The sequence below is a fragment of the Zophobas morio genome, unplaced genomic scaffold (assembly GCF_036711695.1).
Source record: "Zophobas morio isolate AGI-343-1 ecotype UQ-CSIRO unplaced genomic scaffold, CSIRO_AGI_Zmor_V1 ptg000006l, whole genome shotgun sequence".
In the NCBI taxonomy this organism is placed as follows: domain Eukaryota; kingdom Metazoa; phylum Arthropoda; class Insecta; order Coleoptera; family Tenebrionidae; genus Zophobas; species Zophobas morio.
This window is the reverse complement of record NW_026972111.1, coordinates 4,750,997-4,773,684: the sequence shown is the minus strand read 5'-3', so window position 1 is coordinate 4,773,684 and position 22,688 is coordinate 4,750,997. Positions and strand designations below refer to the sequence as shown.

General features: G+C 33.4%; 3 protein-coding genes across 5 annotated transcripts in view; all 3 read left to right on the top strand.

Moving 5' to 3' along the window:
- Positions 1 to 22,688, top strand: part of LOC135123361 (uncharacterized) — a 127,264-nt gene that overhangs the window by 83,574 nt on the left and 21,002 nt on the right. The window contains exon 5 of the mRNA XM_064047940.1: positions 695 to 1,047. The gene's annotated coding sequence lies outside the window, so the exon portion shown is untranslated. The remainder of the gene's footprint in view (positions 1 to 694; positions 1,048 to 22,688) is intronic.
- The window catches only part of LOC135123368 (uncharacterized), an 88,691-nt gene that overhangs the window by 53,960 nt on the left and 12,043 nt on the right, over positions 1 to 22,688 (top strand). The window lies entirely within an intron of this gene.
- Positions 8,543 to 22,125, top strand: LOC135123367 (uncharacterized). 3 transcript variants are annotated; one of them, XM_064047958.1, is made up of 7 exons: positions 8,543 to 8,603; positions 12,216 to 19,641; positions 19,695 to 19,802; positions 19,852 to 19,979; positions 20,106 to 20,190; positions 20,668 to 21,489; positions 21,685 to 22,125. In XM_064047958.1, the coding sequence occupies exons 1-2, from the start codon at positions 8,589 to 8,591 to the stop codon at positions 17,811 to 17,813; spliced, it is 5,613 nt and encodes a 1,870-aa protein (XP_063904028.1). In that variant the 5' UTR covers positions 8,543 to 8,588; the 3' UTR covers positions 17,814 to 19,641; positions 19,695 to 19,802; positions 19,852 to 19,979; positions 20,106 to 20,190; positions 20,668 to 21,489; positions 21,685 to 22,125. The 3 variants fall into 3 exon arrangements, with proteins under 3 accessions (XP_063904028.1, XP_063904029.1, XP_063904030.1); XM_064047959.1 differs by having other exon boundaries at positions 19,685 to 19,802; XM_064047960.1 differs by lacking the exon at positions 20,106 to 20,190.

Below are 22,688 nucleotides of genomic sequence, written 5' to 3'. Positions count from 1 at the left end.
TACTTTTTGAATTAACGTAACGTTCCCAGTATGGTTTTTAAAAAAAAACTCGGTTGTCTGTAAAGTCGGTTTACTGACGATAGTTGAACGTGACAACGTCTTAAGAAAATACTGATGGAATGGTTTTGGGCTTTTGATTTTGAAGCAGCGATTATTGGCTGCGCGAATGGCGTTGCTAAAGTAAATGCTACAGCATCTTGAACCTCCATGGGTTCACTCATTGAAGGTAAAGGCTTATTCGTAACATCCTCTGGTTTGTCAGGCTTTTTTTCCATGGTGCGTTTGTAAGCAGTTCTGCAAAATAAATCGTCGTTCGAAACAATTTAAATAAAATTCTTAAAATATTATCGTTGTCACGTCAAAATTGACACTACATTCACTTTTCACTGCACTTGATACTCGACCAAAACATGTAAATGTACTATAATATAGCAGCTGTCCACGCAGACGCATCGCTCACTCAAGTAGGAGAGAGACGGATGGCGAACGCTGCCGAACGCGAAGGCCGATTGTGCCTCTTTGTCGCTCGTTCCGCGTTCTCGCTTGCACTTCAAGCCTTACATGGAACGTGACAGTAACGGTATGAGTCATGCTTTTTCGAGCGTGCAGCCGGCTCCATCGATTTATAAGACGTTATCACGTCAAAAACATTTGTCTCGTAATCTATGACTATTGTTCTTATATTTTTTTCTAGGACATCAGAAGAGCTCTTCTTAGATCACAAATGAGACCGAACCTGATTATGGTTCGGGAAGATGCATAATTGCGGGCTCACAGCCTTGAATATATATTGGAAAAATTGTATCTATTGCCTTTGTTCTCTGCGAAACTTTTCCTTTTGTTAAGAGAAAAGCCTACACTATTCGAGGAGATCAGCAGACGTGATGAAAGGTTTAAAGAACTGTATTTCTGCAACCTGCCCATGTGAAAGATCAACTGTATCGGGATGGAGGATCCTTATAGTCACCATAAATATGGGAGTTATATGTACGGAACTGGACTATATTTGCTCATTAAAAAAGGAGCACAGTGCTTCATTTCCTACGGGTAAGCTCAGCTTGAACTGTGTTTATGACGTCATAGTTTAAATAATTTTCAGCAAATGGAAACATTATTCTCTTAGGAATGAGCAACAACCGCGGTAAGAAAGACTTCAAAAGATCTTCATGTTTACTTGTACATGCAAAACTTGCACGGAAAACTGGCCGATTTTAACATCCCCACAAATGAACGGGACCTTCAACGAAGAAAATATCATCAAGTTTCAGAAAAACTTACTGACAAACGAGGAATTCCATGTCATACTTCACGCGTTTAATTGAAAGCAATAAGATATCAATAAATTAAAGCAATTGTTTGAAATTGGAATTAATAAAAGTAAATGTGACAAATTCAAAAATATAGCATTAACAAAATCTGGATTCCTTACTTACCTTTTTACAGCACACTCTGCAAAAAACAGATTGAGAATTTTCATTTAACACTAGTTCGGGATACTTTTTTAGCCAGCCGTGGACATTTGCAGAAATTTTGGCATTTTGAACTCGAATTTCAATTGTCAGTACTAAAATAAGGACTGACAACATCAAGAATGAAACGGGTAAATGATAAAATGAGTAATTGCTAGGAGGATGTTACCTGAAGAGTTGAATAAGGGAGAATTAAGATAATTTTAAGCCTGATGCAGCTTATTCAATATACCAATAAACGGAATTCTCCAGTTCCAGATGTCTTAATTAGTGTTTTTTCCAGATAAAGGTTCTATCGAAATGTTTTGGTATTTGCTGGATAAAGTATAATATGAAAATTTTAAGTCCATTGCTTAAAAAAAGAAGTTATATGGTCGAAAACATTTTATCTGTCCAATACAAATAGACGACAAACAAATGACAGACGGTAAAGCGAAAGCTATTTTTTCGTACTCTAGAGGTCATGAAACGTCAAGAAAACACGAAAGTAGCGAACCGTCGGGTAAAACTATCGAAAGTTATCAAGAAATCCCAAAATTTACTGGGAAATAATGTATCATTTATGTAAATGTTATCTGTGTTTGTCTAAAGTTATTTATTTTAACATACCTACTGTATATTTGCTTTTCCATATAAGGTCAGAACAATTTTTATAATCTACAATACCTCAATATTATATAATTGTTTTGTAGACTTTTACTCGCAAGAGTAAAGTCATTAGTAAATATTACTTAGTACCAAATAATACTCAATTTATGTACCTATTATAGACTCTGCGTTCTACTTTTTCGTTTATTAATAGCTATTTTTGAACAGCACACAAGTATCTTAAAATGTATTTTTTAAACATGATAATGATAGTAAACATAAAATCACGGCTCATTTTGTTTGCTCGTGGTCATATACGTATTAGAACAGTGTTATCAGTAAATTTTATAAAATACACATAAGAATAATGCGCAATTTTTCTTATGTTGATAAAGTACACGAAACCATAAAATAGGTAGGTACCTAATCTTAAATAGTATCTTAAATTAAATAGCCTCTAACATTTAATAAAAATAACACCCGATACTTACGGAATATTTGCTATACGTTATCGAAAATAGCAAAAAAAAATAAAAATAAATAATAGTTTAAAAAACTAAAAAAACACGCTTTTATTGCTAATCGAACTAAAAACTAGAAAATAATTTTTAATGACAGAGTTTAATATTACAGTAGTAGAAGATCAAACAATCAATCATAATAAATCACCTCAAATTAAAATTATAATAAAATTTAAGTTATTAACAGAATAATTCAATTCAGAGTAAAAAGCGTGGGGTGCTTGATATTTTAAATATTACAATCATTCTATTGGCAACTATCTATGAGAGGATAGTTATGAACCGCAGTAAAATGCACCCCACGCTTTTTACTCTGAATTGAATTATTCTGTTAATAACTTAAATTTTATTATAATTTTAATTTGAGGTGATTTATTATGATTGATTGTTTGATCTTCTACTACTGTAATATTAAACTCTGTCATTAAAAATTATTTTCTAGTTTTTAGTTCGATTAGCAATAAAAGCGTGTTTTTTTAGTTTTTTAAACTATTATTTATTTTTCATTTTTTAGTCTGCGACAAATTCATAAATTGGGGAATTAATTACTTATTTAGATTTTTCTAGAAAGAACCACTCAGTGGTCTCCGTAGGATCGAGGATCCTGGCGGTCCTAATAAGGATAATGGGAAACTGTTATCAAATTATTGCATTGTCATCGATCCTTGAGACGTGTGCAAAGTTTCAAGATGATCAGACTTTTAGAAACCGATGAAAATTAAGCTCAAAGATTCCGTTACATACATACATAGATACAACCCAAGCTAATAAAAGCGTGATAATTACGTATAATTTTCCTAGCATTTTCCCCAAAGGCGTCTTCACTTAAAAGTCGAACCAATTAAAGTCATATTTTATAACAAATGTTTTGATCAGCCACAACCAATAATTTTGGAAAACTTAAAAACCCGATGGTTTGAATTAGAAGCGAATATATGTAGAAGTACCAAAACGGAACTGAACATTGATTAATTATTATTTCATGAAGAATAAAAAAAAAAATACTAGTACAATATCTTTCTTCGTCAAGTTGTCGTACAATCAACAGTGTGATAAAGTGTTATGTTTTGTATGTGGTAATCCGGCAGTAAAAGAAAAAGTTTATTGTAGTGACTGTGGTGGATGGTCTCATCTGAGCTGTGCAGATAAAAAAAAGTGCTGTGAGCAAAATGCTTCAACTACAGATAATGAAACTCCACCTATACAAGAAAACCTTGTCCAAACCATCAATTCTTTATCGGCTATCGTTAACGACATGAAAAAGGCAATCGAACAGCGGGCATCTGAGGACAAAAAATTGAGGGGGCTGCTGTGTTGAGCGTATACGGCGATCTCATAATATCATTATAAGAGGCGTCCCAGAGTACCAAGGTGAAATTGCTCAACAGAAACAAGCTGATGAGCAAACCGTTAAAAATCTCATACAAACGGCTGTTCCAAATGATTTGGACCTTAGAATAGTTAATGTTACCCGCTTAGGGTTACCCAGCAGAATAAGGCTTTTGCTGTTCGCAAAGAATTCAAAAGGCGTCGGGAGAATGATAAAAATGAGATTCGTTTGAAATATTACAATGGCGTACCAAGAATCACAGAAACAAAAAACGAATGAATATCCAACAGACAACTTCTTCTATGTCATCGTCATCTATTAGTTTTAATATATATTATATAAAAATGTACGTAATTTGAACACAAAAGTTACTGAATTTTACACCAACTGTTGTAGTATGGATACTGTATAATAGTGTTAACTGAAACGTGGTTAAATACTAGTGTCCTGTCAACTGGGTATTTCAATGTTTATCGCTCTGATAGGAAAGTTGGCCGAGGAGGAGGTGTTCTAGTGGCTGTGAGAGATCAATTTTCCGTAATGGAACTTAATTTTAATTCACCAATCTCATCAGTTGAAATGTTAGGTATTAAAATCTCAAACAATAAGAACCACATTATTATTGTTACCATTTATTTACCACCTTCTCTCAGCATAAATGATTAGGTACGTCTTGATATTTGACTTTTTAGAAAATTCTATTGATTATTCTTCTAATATGATTATATGTGGGGGTTTTAACATAACTGAATTGGTGGAATGTCTTGTTTCAAGCTTATGTAATCTCTAATATAACAAAGTTTTGAATTCCAATGGAAGAGTATTAGATTTAATTTTTTCAACTGAGGGTTTGGATGTTAATGTGAATAAGAGTGAATTTCCTTTGGTGACAGAAGATCAGTATCATCCCAGCCTAAACGTGAGTTTTTGTGAAGAGAGCAATTTATCTATTCCGTTTTTAAATGTCAATGATCGTACGAAATTTAATTACTACAAAGCCAACTTAGAGGATTTGTATTTAACGATTGCTGAAATAGACTGGTGTCAACTGTGAATACTTTTGATTCTGAGTCTGCCTGTGAAAACTTTTACATACAAATATTTGAAGCAATTGAGAAATGGGTACCGAAATTTAACTCAAGAGTACAACGTTCCAGGTATCCAGCATGGTTTACGCGAGACATAATTATGACGATCAATCTGAAAAATCGTCACTATAATATTTACTTCCTCTTGTCTTGTTAAAGCTCGTTTACTGTCGTCTGAACTAACTCGGAAAATTAGCCTTTACACGCACCCTGCCTGTAAAGCGTTACCGTGGCAGCTTTACAGGCACCTTGCCTGTAAAACGTTATCATGACAGCACCGGAATCAAACACACATTTGCTGCGTCGGCCTTTTTCTTAATCTCACTAATACTGTGCTAATACTAACGTTAAAATCACCTTCAAACTCTTCATCTTCATCGAATTCCACAATTAACAGAGCTCAGAAACAAAATTAAACCATTTAAATTATTAATCGAATTTACAAATTGACAGTCGCGTTATTTTCAAACAATTCAATTTTCCATAGTTACCGGAGCAAACTATGGAAAATGACTATAATTTCTATGACTGTAATTTCAAGTAAAATTTCTAGAAATCCCAAAGTTGTTCATTTTCAGGATTTTCAGCAAGAGGAAGTAAAACGTTGTACGCGGCTCGCTTGCAACTAGCCTTTACTGGGGCTCACCGGATTACAGGACTCGCTCCTACGTCGCTCGCCCTGCAAACATTCCGGCTCGCCCGTAAAGGCTAATTTACTAAGCTTGCCACGTAAATAACTATTTTCGCCTCCTGACATGTAAACAAAACATTCATACACCTTTGACATGCCGCGTAGCAATGACTTTACGCACCAAATATCAATTTACCGTTGCTTTACCGCCTTTGGGTGCCAAAGTAATTCAACATGCATTAGCTTCTAGAAGCTCTAATAAAAAAAGTTCTGTATAAATAATAAAAGAAAACATACTAGAATACTACTTTACATCATGTTTTGTTGGATCAAACCTTTTGAATGAGAAAAAATGAATTATTAAAAAAAAAATCACATGGCGCCATCTCGTGGCTGCCGGTATTATAGATTCCTTCAGTAAACGTCAAGTCTATAAGCTGTCACTTCATTATTTCCATTTCGAAAAATATTTTTAAAAACAAATATTTTTTAAAATAAAATCAATGTCGGCGAAAAAATTTAATACAATTTTCGTGCGTTAGGCATTTTGCAGGTTTCGGTCCCATGCCACCCTCCGCTTCGCGTCGGGTGGCAAATTAGGACCTCAACCTGCAAAATGTTACCTACCGCACTCATAATATAAATAACTATTACAGGAAAACAAAATCGTTACATCATCTATATGAACTAAGGCGTGATATTAGACGTAAAATTCATGTGGAATATGTACACTTTATAAGAAAGGCTGAAAAGTCGTTGCAACAAGACCCTAGAAAATTCTGGACATTTATTAATCAAAAGAAGAAAGCAACTGATATTCCTGGTCATATGTTTTTTTGTAGTGTTAAATGCTGTGATACGTTTGAAAAGTCCTGTAAATATTGTGATAAATACTGTTGTCCATTTTTAGATATTAAATTAGACTGTGATAGTAGTAATATTTTGAATGTGATCTCTATAAATGACTGATATTTTGAAGGCCATTAAAGGAATTAAAGCGAATAACATCTGTGGAGTAGATAATCTTCCTCCTTTTTAATTGTAGATTGTATAGAGTGTTTGTTACCACCCTTAAGGCATATTTTTAACTTAATTTTGATATCATCTGTTTTTCCGAAATTATGGAAAATTTCCCGTATACTCCCTATTTTTAAATCAGGTGATAAATCCGATATCAAAAACTATCGACCTATTGCTATTTTACCCAACATTGCGAAACTATTTGAATGTATAATATCAGATATTATGTACTCTCATGCTATTTCTAAGATTGTGCCCGAACAACATGACTTCATTAAAGGAAAATCTACAGTCACTAATCTTTGTGAATTTACGCAGTTTGTGTCGAATGCATTGGATAATCGCTTACAAGTAGATGCAATTTACATAGATTTAACTAAAGCGTTCGACAGAGTACATCACTGCATTCTGTTAAAGAAATTGGACTGTTTTGGAATCGGAGATAAACTGGTGTCTTTATTAAATCACTTATAAAAGGGAGACAGCAATTTGTTTTTTATGGTGGTTTCAAATCATATATGTATGACGTTAACAGTGGTGTGGGTCAGGGATCAAATTTAGGCCCACTATTATTTATCATATTCTATAATGATGTAGTTAAATATTTGAATTGTGAAGCATTTATATATGCTGATGATCTGAAATTAGCGGAAGTCATAACAAGAGTGGAGGATTGTTTAGAATTACAACATTGTGTCGATAAATTACATCGCTGGTGCGACAGTAATTTGCTTGAAATTAATAAAGCTAAATGTAAAAAAATAACTTTTGGTAGGATTAGTAATATGTTCAATTTTTACTATAATATAGAGGGTTATGTTCTTGAAAATTGTAACCAGCTGTTAGATCTTGGTGTCATCATGGACAATACGCTTTCGTTTAGACCACATGTTATACATCTTGCTAATCAAGCTATGAAACTTTTAGGCTTTATTTATCGAAATACTAAAGAATTTACTAATATTCAGTGTCTTAAATTATTATTCTATGCTTTAGTTAGATCAAAACTTGAGTATTGCTGTATCGTATGGAAGCCGTATGAAGATACTATATATAATTGAAGAATTATATATAGATTTGTTAGAGAACGTACTAAGGAAACTTACTAAATACCTCTACTTTAAAATGTTTGGTACTTATCCAACAAGACATTGTGATCAAATAGATCTACTTAGGGTGGTAAATGATACTTCATTAATAAACAGAGGGAGCACTGCAAGTATCATATTTTTACAAAAGATTGTTAGTGGTAGAATATCTAGTCAAGATTTACATAACCAAATTAGCTTTAATATATCTAGATTAGGCACTAGATGTCCATTGAGGTTTTCATATGACACACCATCACTTTAATTGTCCTCTTTTAAACTGTTTTCGTTTATGTAATAGTATTTCTACTAATAATCAGTTCGATATTTCCCATAAAAATTTAATACTCCTGTTGTCAAGAAAGAATTGTTGACAGAACAATATCGTTAACATTTAAATTTAAATTTGTGTACTTAGTATCAATGGTTGTATATAAATATAATTATTTTATTGTTGTATTATGTGATTTTGTAATATGTATCCACTATAGACATTTTCATTTTCTGTTGGAAAATAAATTCTATTTAATATTATTATTATTTATTATATATTATTATTAATATTAAATTGAATAAGTAAAAAATAAAATGTTCATCATATTTCTGTACTTATTTGTTTTCAGTATCTAAAAACGAGTTTTTTTTTATTTGAAATGTCGTGCCCACTAAAATATTTTAGTTTTAAACAAATATTTATTGAATATTTTACGTGACTTTAAAGGTGTGTTTATGTTATCAAAAAGTCATCATTTAGTGCAGCCTATAAATAAGCGAACGTTTTTAGTTGATATCAGTTCAGTAGTAAAGTTTTCTGGCTATAGTTTTTCTTGTACTAGTGATTTCAACTCTAGAAATGGAGAACATCGAGGTGAGTGTTTCTTTTCATTTAACTGTCCACACATATTTTACTTTTATTTTATTATTTTATTCGTACAACAAAAATATCGATTATTAAAACTAAAGTAAGTTTTAAAGTATGATGCTAAAAGTATGGATCAATTAACATTCTACAGATGTTTTTCTGTTCTTTTATGATTATATTTTTATTTCCATAAAATGTGTTTAAAAAATTTATTTTTTTTTAATTTTACATTATTCCGTCATTTATAAAATTGCGCAGACAAAATTTTTCATATCTTTCACAAATGGAAAATGTTTCTTATACCAAGAAGGTCGTTTGAACGTTCTTGACTAAATGCCACTTTATAAAAAAATAAAAAAATATAAAAAAAAACATCAAGAATATTCATATCTAATATTAATTATAAAAATTAAGCATTAGGAAAACTAAAAACGAGTTTATGTATTTTTATTAACATAAATAACGCTGTGCACTGTGGTTGCTTTACTTTTTCAAGCTGTATGCAGAAAATGAATCTAAAATTTTAACAGGTCTATAATAAAAAAATAGATTTGAACCAGATGGCGGCTTCTTTAGAGTGTAGAAAAAGTCAATCAAAAACTGACGGTTATTGAAATGGCATTTTTGGTTAGCAAGCACTGGTTCAAAATTAATTTATTAAAAAAACGTGACAAGTGTTTTGTATTGACCAGATCTTTGAAATAAAAAAATAAATGAAAGTAACTACGTGTTAATTTTTACCATAAAAAAACTGTTGAAATATTCTTCCTTTTGTTCTTTTGCTTTAGGTGTCCCAGGACTTGCACATAAACACTTACATTTTTTACAAGGCGTTTATTGTGTTCTTCGTAGAGGTTTACACGTCACTCCCCTAACATTTTTAGTTCTCTCTATTTAACAACAATTTATGCTTATTCTGTATATCATGCATTTTCACCATTTCCCCGTCGATGAACCGATGGGTACTTATAATATTGCTTAGTTATTTCCTTAAACTGTGCTGCTTTTGTCGGTTCATCGTCCGTGTTCATTGGCTTGCAATATCGTTACATTACACTGTACCAATAATTTTGTTTTGGCTAATTGCAACTAAAACGTTTTTTCGAGATACTAATCGAATATTTAGAAACAATTGAACTGTTTGGCAAAATCAATTCGAGGAAATTCATGTACAAGTACTATTTTTATAATAGAGGAGCTATAGTTATGCAAGCAACCTGAAACGAATAAAGGGATCTTACATTGATTAAATACATATGTATTTAATCAATGGATCTTAGTAAAGATTGTTCAGTTAAAGTAAAAACGAGGGTTTGATTTTATTATTTCGAAATTATCTTTATTTAATTTTTGTTAACAACCTCGTCAATTTCTTCTAAACTCTTATTCTAGTTATTCCACCTCCATTCTTTGCCATTAATTGTGATGTTTTAGTAGTTAAACTTAAGCTGTATTTGCAAAAACTTTTTTTGCTTTGCTTTGTCCCTTATGGTTTTGTGGTGGTATAATATAACGTGGAAAGTGACGAGAAATAGTAGAACACCTACCCGAGAAGAGAGAGAGTGTATTTTCCACCAATTTTTGGTTACAATTTATATAAATTCTCTTTCGGTTTTTATAGTTTCTATCTTTATTTTAAAGTTGTTCAATTGACCAGTAAAGTGAATGACGCGCGAAATTTGAACTCAGTTCATAACACGAGACCCGTATTTCAGTTCCCCGTGTAATCCTTATGGGTGAAATCGAGGCGTCATTTTAACGCTTAAATTCTACCATTAAAGTAATTTTCTTATATATCCCACTACTTGTACCATGAAGACTGATATTTTTACTGTTGATCTTGACACCAAACATGAACGGAACCGGTGGTATTTAATAAATATTTAAATTCAACTTTTACCACTACATTTGCCTCGGACGTATGTCGTACAGTGGTTCATACTGCCATTGAGTTCCCCCTCCACATAAATGGCTTTGATTTTCAAATGCTACAGATACGGTTGTGAATTTAAAATAATACATAAAGGAAATCCCATATTTGCAAATGTTTTTAGTCAATTGCCAAATTTTGATTTAAGAATCATCATCAATCCCAAGCTTTTTTCTTTTCACACATTTTTGCTAGAAAAGGAAAAACTTGGCATTCCTGATTAAACCTTTCATGTACAAGTAAAAATCACTTTCATTTTAGTACGAATTGGGTCTGAAACACCCATTTAAAAAAAATCACAATTTAAAGAACAATTTATTTCAAAACAAAAAAAATATTCTACAATAAAAAATTGCACTTCCTAATGTAAATTCTGATTCACTTTTGGTGAAAAACTGGCGCACAAACTGTCGTCTTGATGGTCCATTTAAATAGTCCTCAGACACTAATAGTCCTTCGACACTGTGAAATAGATTTTCTTGAGATCATTCTGGTTTAGAGCCCAATAGCCAAAGCAGTGCTTCGCTGTGGTGCTTCGCTCCGATCAGTTTGTCGTAAGCTTTCATGAAGTTGTACCTCAACATTAGCTGTTTTTATGTTGACTTGGAGATTAAAAGAATTTTCAGAGATCACGGCTCTGACCTCAGCTGATTCACTTTTCTTCAGATGTACGTCCCAAGAACGCAAATTATTGGTCCAAAATACATACATTATAACGTCCGTGTAGGGCAGGTGTAGCCATATGATGACATACAAATGCACCTCTTGGGGTTTCACATGTTGCCTCTCTTAAGGAATATCTATACATAATAAAACAAAATACCTCATAATTGTACTTGATACAGAACTTTTATCAATATACATTAACTTACCATAACCTTATACCTGGTTATTTCGCATTCTAGCTCGAATAAACTCTTCAAGCACATTTAATTTAATTCAGTATACCAATTGACTTTCACTACATTATTTGACTGCAAAGAATTTTCTCCGTTCACAATGCATTTCCGATCTTCAACAAAAAAAAAAATTGGTAATTGCCCCTATTGTTAACACTTTCAGTCATTATTAATAACAAATACAAAAAAACCAGTCCACAGACATATACAACCTAATATGAACTAATATCACAGAACTAATATCACCCAAAAGTTGATTATGATTGTTGTGATTAAATCACGAAATCAACTGTCATATTTTGGGGATTTTCACGATCTAAACCTCACTAGTACCGCAAAATATTCGCGTTCTTTTTCTTTCCCAAGGGTTACTGGATTATCCGTTTCACTCATGCGCAAGACGTTAGAAACGATGTACGTTACTTCGATGGATAGAGTTGTTTATAATTTGCAATATTTCTTTAACAGAAGCTTTTTATATAGTTAAACCTTTAGTAACAGGAAGATAATTGTACAGTCTTTATGGCTTGTAGTATGAACTAGTTAAGATTTCTACCTATGCGCCGTATTTTGTCTGTAAAATCAAGCTCCCATAAGAAACCCATAATAGAATTTTTGAATTATGAACTGCCGCGCATTCTAAATTCTAACCTTACTTTACTGGTCAATTCAATTGTACACAAGCTTGCTGGCATTTCATTTTTGTGCGGTTTGTACTTCCGCATTTACATTCACATGAACTTTTACGGAGTTTGTCATTGCATGTTCCAATTCTTTACTGCTTTCCAGAGTTTTAGAAAAAGAAGCGGAACCACGGATAGGGGAAAGGAATATGAGGAAGTGGTTCTCGCCTTTGTTGTCCTAGAACTAATAAAAGACGTCGAAACAAAGAATTTTCATGTTTCGTCAAATGAAGAAGGGTTCGGAGCTTTTGATGACATAGTTATTAAAACTGAATCAAATAAGGGAAATGAAATAAAAGCAGTTCAGTTAAAACACAACGAAAATAAAATATTGTCCACAAAAAGTTTGATGTCCAAAACAGGAGACTTCAGCATTCTGAAATATTTCAAAAGTTTTCAAGAAATAAAAAAAGAGGTTGACGAATTTATTCTATTTACCAATAGACCATTTAAGTGTGACGACAACACATCATTTCAACTAGAAGAAGAGGAATTTTCTATTATTCCTGTTAAAGTAAAAGCTGCTTCAGAACTTGCAGAGATAGATTCTGCGTATCAGTTTAAGATAATAGAAGAAGATTGGAATGTAGAAATGCGTCCCAAAATTCGACAATATCAAAAGTTTTTTAGTAAATTTTATTTGTATACCGATCAAAAAAAAGTTGAAATCCTAAAAAACAGTGTGGCTGAAAACTTCAAAACAACATATTATTCGGATCAGGAAATATTCGAAAAATTCTTCAAGAGACTATCTGAGTGGAATATCCAAGAAGGTATCAAAGAAAAGTTAAACAAGAAGTGGATGGAACGTGTAATCAGTCTACTGCTTCTATCTTCACATATTGAGCCCCTACCTTTTGGCTCAGATAATATCAACTTCGTTAAATATAAAATGAAAATATTTCGAGAAGCTGTTTCCTTATTCGACATTACGCTACTTGAAAAAGAATCGTACGAAAAGCTTAAACCGGTGTGGGATGACCTTAGAAAAGAAAAAATTTTTGACTTTAAAGAATTAAATGAAGTAAGAAAAAGGTACTTCCCAGCAGTCAGTTATATTGATAATAAAAACATCGACAAAATAGATCCAAGAATATTTATTCAACTATTATGGTTAACAGACAAGTGTCCATTAATAGTACTTCAACATGAGACCGTCGAAAAGGCCATCCAGCTCTGTCCCGATAAAAAGTTCATCCTAATTGGCGAAGGCAAGAATGAGGAGTGGATGGAAAACTATGCCGTGTTCCAAAATTTATCAAACTTGAAACAGAAACCCGACTTACGCGAAAGATTGATGCAAAATTTTACCATATCGATCCAAGGAAAAGGAGAACTTAATCTTGCAACAGCTTTTGAAAATAGCGAAAAATTCTTAGAAAGTGTCACAACGGACAAGGTGGTGGAAATGCTACATGGTCCGTGTTATATAGGGGGAGAAAAAGAGATTCTTCCTGAACCTTATATTGAGCGGAATCTTTCCCGAAATATTATTAACATTGAATACCTAGAAAAATTTTGGGAAAACACAATTATCATTTTAAATTGCGGCGATAATTTTGATAAAGTTAAAGACAAAGTAAAGCAATGTGAATTAATTGATGTCTATAACTTCTTACAGATACAAAATCAGAATTTTGAAAATCAAACAAATGAACTTTATGCGTCTAAATTCAATCCAACTCAATATAAAAATAACTTTCATTCGGAAAAATCAAATTTTATCAATACAGTTTATATAAGTAATAGCAATTTTAGTGATTTAGAACTGGAACAAATTTACAATGAAAATAGAGAAGCCAAACAAATTCACTATTTTAAACTTTCCAGTGATTGTAACTTAAAATGGGTTAAAAGCAGAGGCGATGTTAGTGATTTAGAGATTTATAAGTTATATGACAAATACTGTACGAACGAAAATAAACTGTGGTCTTCACGGTTAGATAATAACATAAATCTAATATGTGGCGATCCGGGCATGGGGAAATCCGAATTAATGAAAAGCTGCAAAAATAAATGTTCACCGAAACATTGGACAATTATAATTAATCCTACCGATGTGCACTCATTTTTTTACAATCCTAAGTTTTCTAAAACAACTAAATATACAGATTCATTTGAAGAATTTATCGTAAATGAAAAATGTCGGTCGCTCAAAAAATTCGAACGAAGATTTTTCGAAATGTGTGTAGCGAAAAATAATGTTGTTTACGTGTGGGACGCGCTCGATGAAATTGTAGGAGAACATTTAGAAGCCGTTTCGGAAATAATCCTTGGTTTCTCAGCAAAAAGTTTCCTTCAGTGGGTTACTAGTAGAAGACATTTACAACCATTTCTAGAAAAAAAATTCAATGTGTTGGCACTTAGTATAAATCAGTTTGACGAACAAGAACAACAACATTATGTAAGAAAACGTTTAGGTTCTTCCATTTCTGGAGACGAAATTGAGATCGCCGTCGCAAAAATTAAATCATCGTTCGCGATTATTGAACACGTTAATATCTTGGGGATTCCGCTTCAAATCTTCATGGTTACTGAATTGTTTCGTCAAAACAGTGACAAATATTCGAAACTTATGGAAAATATATTTCTCTTGACTGATTTATACGAATACTTCATTGATGAAAAATTTAATAATTTTTTCAAACAAAAATTGGGGTTTGTTTATAAAAATCCTCACATGGTTAGTAGAATTCGCGAAGAAAAACAGGAAATTTTAGGTAATTACGAAAGAGTGGCACTTAAAGTGATATTTTCGAAAGAAATACTAAAACGATTAAATCTTGACTGTGAACAACACAAAGAAAAAAATTCACAAAAATGTGTGTCTGTTGGTCTTGTAAGTGAATTCCAAAATGATGTGGCACATTTCATTCATGGTTCTTTTGCCGAATACTTAGCTGCAACATATTTTTCAAAAAATTTAAATATCTTTTATGATATACTTGGTGACTTAATGTTCAATGCAAAGTATAATAATGTTCGTTTTTTTTTCGACATGTTGTTAGTTAAAAATTGTGAAGCTCATATTGCTGTTTTATATAAAAAATATGAATTACTTAAAAGTTATGATGACAAAACTTTAACACGGAAAGACAAAGGTGGCAGAAGTGCTTTACATGTGATTTCTTCATGGGGTCAAAGACATCCGCGTATAAAAATAACGGTTGAAAATGACAAGTGTATTGTGCATGAAGACAGCAATTTCGATAAACAAGCAGAAACCGAAGCATATTTTGAAACGGTAATCTTTTTGCAGAGCAAAAATAACGTTGAAGAACACGATAGTTTGCTACATGCGACACCGTTGTCTTATGCTAGAAAAAGTGAGAGTTTAGGGGCGGAAATAATATTACTTCAAGCAAAAAAAAATGAACTCAATCATCAGTCAAATTCTCCTAACGATATGATTAATATTTTATATTATTCTTCTTTACTTGGATACGATAAAGTATGTGAGCTTTTTACTGTCCAAGAGAAGAAAAACAGGAAAAATCGCGAGTACGAAACCAAATTTGTTACTGCGGAAAATGCTGAAACACCTTTATTATTAGCGAGTAAAAGTGGTCATCTGAAAATTGTTAAGTATTTATTACATTTAAATGACGAAATTAACAAACCCAAGAAATTTGGAGAGACACCGTTTCACGTTGCGTCCGAGAACAGCCACAAAAATTATTTGCAATATTTTTTGAATGTCGGTGAAGAAATCAATCGCGGCAGTGTTGACAGCTCTTTCGAATGCTTAGTGGAGGCAGGCGCTGAAATAAATCGAGGTAATAAACAAGGTGAGACACCACTTTACGTAGCTTCTAAAATGGGTCACGAAAAACTTGTAGAATACTTGATGACAGACGGCGCCGAAATCAATCGCGCTAGGAATGATGGTGCAACACCACTTTTGATAGCTTCACAAAACGGTCACGATAAAATTGTCGAATACTTGGTGACAGTCGGCGCCGAAATCAATCGCGCTAGTAATGACGGTTGGACACCACTTTTGATAGCTTCACAAAACGGTCACGAAAAAGTTGTCGAATACTTGGCGACAGCCGGCGCCGAAATCAATCGCGCTAGGAATAATGGTGCAACACCACTTTTCACAGCTTCACAAAACGGTTACGAAAAAGTCGTCGAATACTTGGCGACAGCCGGCGCCGAAATCAATCGCGCATTTAATGACGGTGCGACACCACTTTTCATAGCTTCACAAAACGGTCACGAAAAAGTTGTCGAATACTTGGCAACAGCCGGCGCCGAAATCAATCGTGCTAGGAATGATGGTTGGACACCACTTTTCATAGCTTCACAATTTGGTCACGAAAAAGTTGTCGAATACTTGGCGACAGCCGGCGCCGAAATCAATCGCGCATTTAAAGACGGTGCGACACCACTTTTCGTAGCTTCACAAAACGGTTACGAAAAAGTTGTCGAATACTTGGCAACAGCCGGCGCCGAAATCAATCGTGCATTTAAAGACGGTGCGACACCACTTTTCGTAGCTTCACAAAACGGTTACGAAAAAGTTGTCGAATACTTGGCGACAGCCGGCGCCGAAATCAATCGCGCTAGTAATGACGGTTGGACACCACTTTTGATGGCTTCACAAATCGGTCACGAAAAAGTTGTCGAATACTTGACGACAGCCGGCGCCGAAATCAATCGCGCTAATAAAAACGGTTGGACACCACTTTTGATAGCTTCACAATTTGGTCACGAAAAAGTTGTCGAATACTTGGCGACAAACGGCGCCGAAATCAATTGCGCTAATAAAAACGGTTCGACACCACTTTACATAGCTTCACAAAACGGTCACGGAAAAGTTGTCGAATACTTGGCGACAGCCGGCGCCGAAATCAATCGCGCCAAGAATGACGATGCGACACCACTTTACGTAGCTTCACAAAACGGTCACGAAAAAGTTGTCGAATACTTGGCGACAGCCGGCGCCGAAATCAATTGCGCTAATAAAAACGGTTGGACACCACTTTTGATAGCTTCACAATTTGGTCACGAAAAAGTTGTCGAATACTTGGCGACAGCCGGCGCCGAAGTCAATTGCGCTAATAAAAACGGTTCGACACCACTTTACATAGCTTCACAAAACGGTCACGAAAAAGTTGTCGAATACTTGGCGGCAGCCGGCGCCGAAATCAATCGCGCCAAGAATGACGATGCGACACCACTTTACGTAGCTTCACAAAACGGTCACGAAAAAGTTGTCGAATACTTGGCGACAGCCGGCGCCGAAATCAATTGCGCTAATAAAAACGGTTCGACACCACTTTACATAGCTTCACAAAACGGTCACGAAAAAGTTGTCGAATACTTGGCGACAGCCGGCGCCGAAATCAATGGCGCTAATAAAAACGGTGCGATACCACTTTTCATGGTTTCACAAAACGGTCACGAAAAAGTTGTCGAATACTTGGTGACAGCCGGCGCCGAAATCAATCGCGCCACGAATGACGGTGTGACACCACTTTTCATAGCTTCACAAAACGGTCACGAAAAAGTTGTCGACTACTTGGTGACAACCGGCGCCGAAATCAATGGCGCTAATAAAAACGGTGTGACACCACTTTATTCAGCTTCCCAAAACGGCCACAAAAAAGTTGTCGAGAATTTAAAGAAAGCCGCCGCTTGTAAAAGGAATTCTACAAACCAGAAAGTTTCCAAACGGTTTTGTTGTAGTTTAATGTAGCAAATTTTTCACCTTAATGGACAAAGCATAGGTTTAGAGTTACTAAGTCAGTGCTGGTTATTTTACAGAGGATATAATTCATGTATCACGTGTTGTGATTTGATCCAATAGAAAATGTTAATATCCTGAGATACACTCAGAACTGGCAATAGGTATTATACCGCCCGGGACAAAGTAAATATGTACCGCCTTTCCACTTTGTTAAAAATATTTTTTATACAAATACGTAAATACTTTAGAAATACATTGATGATCCTCACAAGAGAAAATTGAAAAGTTAATCGTAGATAGTCACACACTTTATACTTATTTACACGGTCGCGCTGATGACACAAAATTTAAAAGGGAACTTTTCCTGCTTTAATTGCAGAAAATTCTCTCACAAGGTGTTTGTAATATAACTAGTTTTGTCCTAACCGTTGCTTGATTGGAAGTAATCGCCAAGTCTACAAGTCTTGTGTCAGGCATTATTCAGCGAAAGTAATTTTTTATCAGTTTTAGCTTCGAAAAACTTCGCTCAGCACTGGCCACACTGATAGGTAATGATAATAAAATTCTCAGTGCATCAACATTAGGAAAAAATGTGTTCAATAATATGTTGTAAAAGACATCCTCGGTGACGTATTTTTTTAACAGAACTAGCAAAAACTTCCAGTTCATCAGAAAGTTGTATGGCGTCAAAATCTTTAGAGTTTGTTTGCTCACTGGTTAGGATATATTCTAGGATTTTACATTTTTCTAAAATTTCCATTTTAGGAACAGACTGGAGAAATCAAATAATGAATTGTTTTATTTAACAGAAACGTCTAGAGTTTGAAAAAAAAGTCAACGTTGAATTTTAATAATCCTTCTCCCATTTGTCTTGTTTCATGAATTGTAATGAGTATTTGTTGATCAAATTCCTAAATTATTAAACAATTTATTACTATTATAAGAGCAGACAAGTATACGAATATAACATAAAATAAGACAATTGGTCTATAAAATATACATAACAGATTAACACAAATATTCACGGTTAGTTGGTGCTTAAAAATGCTCTTATACAAATAAATATTCCCTTAATTTATTCTTAAAATCTTTTATCCACAACTGAAATATTTTGTGGCCATAACATTACTGTTGTGAGATGTTTTATGGGCTTGATAAAACATTAGTGTCTTATATCGTGTCTTATATAAATAATAAGTTAGAATTATTTAGATCTACTTTTTAACATTTACATTAATATTCACTTTCTTTTTTTGTTGGTGAGAAACCAATAACATCAAACGTAGCTCGAATTGAAGTTTCACGGGCAGTTTCATCAACACGCTGAATTTCGACTTGTTCAACATCTTGTCCTGGAATCACTTTCTCTGTTTCAGTTTTATTTGATCGAGAATCCTAAATGTAAATGTAGAATCCTTAATTTTTTATTCCAGCTCATTATACTTTTTGTGTTTCGATACCATTCGCAAAAATAATAATCTACTTAGGTCTGAAATCAATGAAAACCATCACTTCAAAATTTCTTTACATCACCACATCGCCTCTGCTTCTTCTTTGATATTCATGACTTGGAAGGGTACTAAATTGTATATTTTTTTGGCAACTAGTATTACTGAGTTTGATCAAAAATTTAAAATTATTGGTAAGTGTTCAAACACTATTACGAATAAAATAAGACCTCGAGATAAAATAGAATAATTGTGTTTTCCCTTTTATTAAATAAACAAAAAGCAATGCCTGAGACCGTTTAGCATATACCTCCATATTTTCCTGATTGATTTTTGCAACAATTTAAAGATGCAAAAGGATCAACCAAGAATATGAAGAAATAATTTTGGTAAATATGTTCTACTTATATCCTGAAAATAAAATTCAAAAAGTATCTTCCAGCTTCGCCTCATCAGTCACAAATTCTAACAAAAAGATGTAATTTATCGTAAATTTAGCCCTATTGTAAAATGCAGTACAAGTGAAGATAAATACATATCTGTAGCAAAGGTAAGAAAAACATGTTCTCGTTATTTTCACTTTGAGTTTAATTTTCTAGTAAAGGTGTATAGAAGAAAGAAGAAATTATGAAATACTTCCAATCTTCTAGAAAACAACAACTGACTCAAGTAATAACGTTAAACTCTCCAAAATGATCCATGACATTTTGTTACGCTACACCGTGGTGTAAGTAAAATTTAGTCAGTAATAATTACCTTTAGTATTTTGAGGTTTTTTTATAACTTTTTTTATTGATTATAAATTTATTTGTGTTATTAAGTGTATACCACCAACATAATTTATATGTTTCAGTGGTGGACTAAGTGCCCAAATTAGACAATAGGCTTAGGCAATGGAGGATCACCTTCAAGAATTTTTTTTTCTTCCTGTAAGATAGGTTGGTAGACATTTTTTTTTGTTTTAAGTAAACTGTATAGAAAACGTACTTGATAAACGTTGCTTTTTCATGCCAAGTGTTGTAGTTATGAATAAATTCAGTAATATATTCTATATCGATGATATTACAACGTCAGTATGTGTGTGCTTTTAACTCACTTAACTTTAATTTTTGGAGATCCATTCTGTTCAAGTGTTTTAGTTACCACAGTTAGTTACCAATCGTAACACGTTCAAGAGGCGGAAAACAATCCCAAATTACTTAACTTGTTAATTTAGGAAATAGAGTTTTCTTAAATAAATGTGTGTCTTCTAAAGAACAATTACCAAAACACAACTGGAGCACCTTGGAATGTTGTAATTTCAAACACACAAATGACTTTGTGATTTAACTTAATGTTCCAATTGTTTAGTTAAAAAAAAAACTGTTTGTATCGTAATTAATCTATGAATGTTTGTTCTTATTTTTGTTTTCTAGGACATCGAGAGAGCTCTCTAGAGGTGTTACGCCGACCGTCTGCACGAAAAACTCTTCACGCGAAAGGAAAAAGCCCTAGAAGCCCTAACCGGTTCAGCACGAAGAGTCAGAGTCTACGAAATTCGACCGTCTGAGAAAAACGACCTAATTCAGTCAACGAGAAACAGCATCGAGCTACAAACCAACGAAAAGTACGGTACAGATGTCAAAATCGGAAAAATCCTAGTTATCGAAAAACCATACGAAGTGATACCATGATTGTTGCTTCTGTTATGGATGCCTGGTGCTTTGCCATAATCCGACACCATGCACCAAGTGGCACAGATGGTTGTATTTTAGCGAAACGTGCAAAGGAAAGGATTTTCAAATTCTTAGTCAGTCCATGTATCTCACTGACTACTGGCTGCTTGCTTTAAAAATCACGCTTGTGGCAAGGAATGACGAAAATGACACCGAACCCGATTGTATCGTTCTGACAGATACAAGGAAGTTGCAGAATTTCTGATTCACAGCAAACTCTAACTATTGTCTTTGTTTTCTGCGAAATTTTTCGTTTTGTTAAGAGAAAAGTCTACGTTATTGAAGGAGATCAGTGGATGTGAGGAAAGGTTTAAAGAACTGTATTTCTGGAACCTGTAGATGTGTAAGGTCAACTATATCGGGATGGACGATTAGTATAGTCACCATAAATATGAGAGTCCTATGTATGGAACTGGGCTATATCCTCTATTCAGCATATTTGTGGATTCATTATGGATCTGCAATGATTATCAGAGCTTTTTCGCCCATTAAGAAAGGAGAACAATGCTTCAAATCTTACGGGTAAGCAAAACTTGAATTATGTGTTTTTGACGTCATACTTCAAATTAAGTATTTTTCCCCAAGTGAAAAAATTACTCCCTCAGGAGTATCACGTTTAATACCGCGATATAATCACAAACTGGTTCTTCTTCTTTGAAAACTAAATTTGTCCATTAGATGGCAAAATAAGACTGATTTTTTGTTTTTGTTTTATAGCATCACTTTTTCGGAACATGAGCAACAATCGCGGAAGGAAAGACTTCGTCAGGAAGATTTTTATTCAATTAGGATGCGATCCCACAAGGAAATAATGGTTGCGAACAGAAATCTCTCGTTACTTAGGTATAACTGTTTTGTAATAGTGTTAGTAGTAGAATTAGCAAAAAACGACTTCAGGAAATAGGACGACCAAAAAACATTCGTTTGTTGTATGTATTTTTTTTGTAGATAGTTAAAAAAAAATTGAGTGTCAATCGTGTCTTTTGTAGTGTTGCAAAGAACTGACTACAGTAAAGTTCATGTTAGATTTGTATGTATTTTGTATTGCTAACTCATTTTTCTATCATTTCTGTATAGGTTAAGGAATAAGTAAGTTCATGTACAAAGAACAAGAATTTTGTCAAGGTATTTAAACAATATAATGTTTTATGGACAAGATCCAGTTTTCATTGTTATTTTAACTCAAAAATTAGTCTGAAAGGTTCAGACAGTACTTCACTCATCAATGCTTGCAACTGAAATTACACATCCAAGCAAAAGGAGTGGAAAGAACAAGACAGAGTAAATAATAAACAAATATAATGATGAAAATAAACAAATCGCAGTAGATTCGTACAAATACCGGAGTATATTATTTCGTAAAACTTAGACAATTTGAATTAAGCAGAGGATTAGTAAAATTTTGTTTATGAGATTTCTAATACACGTCAAAATTTGACAACAATCGGTTCAGTAGTTTCGGAGATTATCTGTCTAATAAAAATCGATACAGACGACATTCGTCGGATAGACCCTATTACAGTAGTTTCTTAGCTAGAATACAGATACACTGAAATGTATTTTTTACCAGAATAAATGGTAAATATGACTCACAGTTCATTTTGTTTGCTCGTGATTACAGATTAATTCAATTTCTCAGTAAATTTTATAAAAAAATACTTGTCAACCTAGTTATTTGTGTACTATAATATACTTAAATGTTTTCAATACGAGAGCCTAAA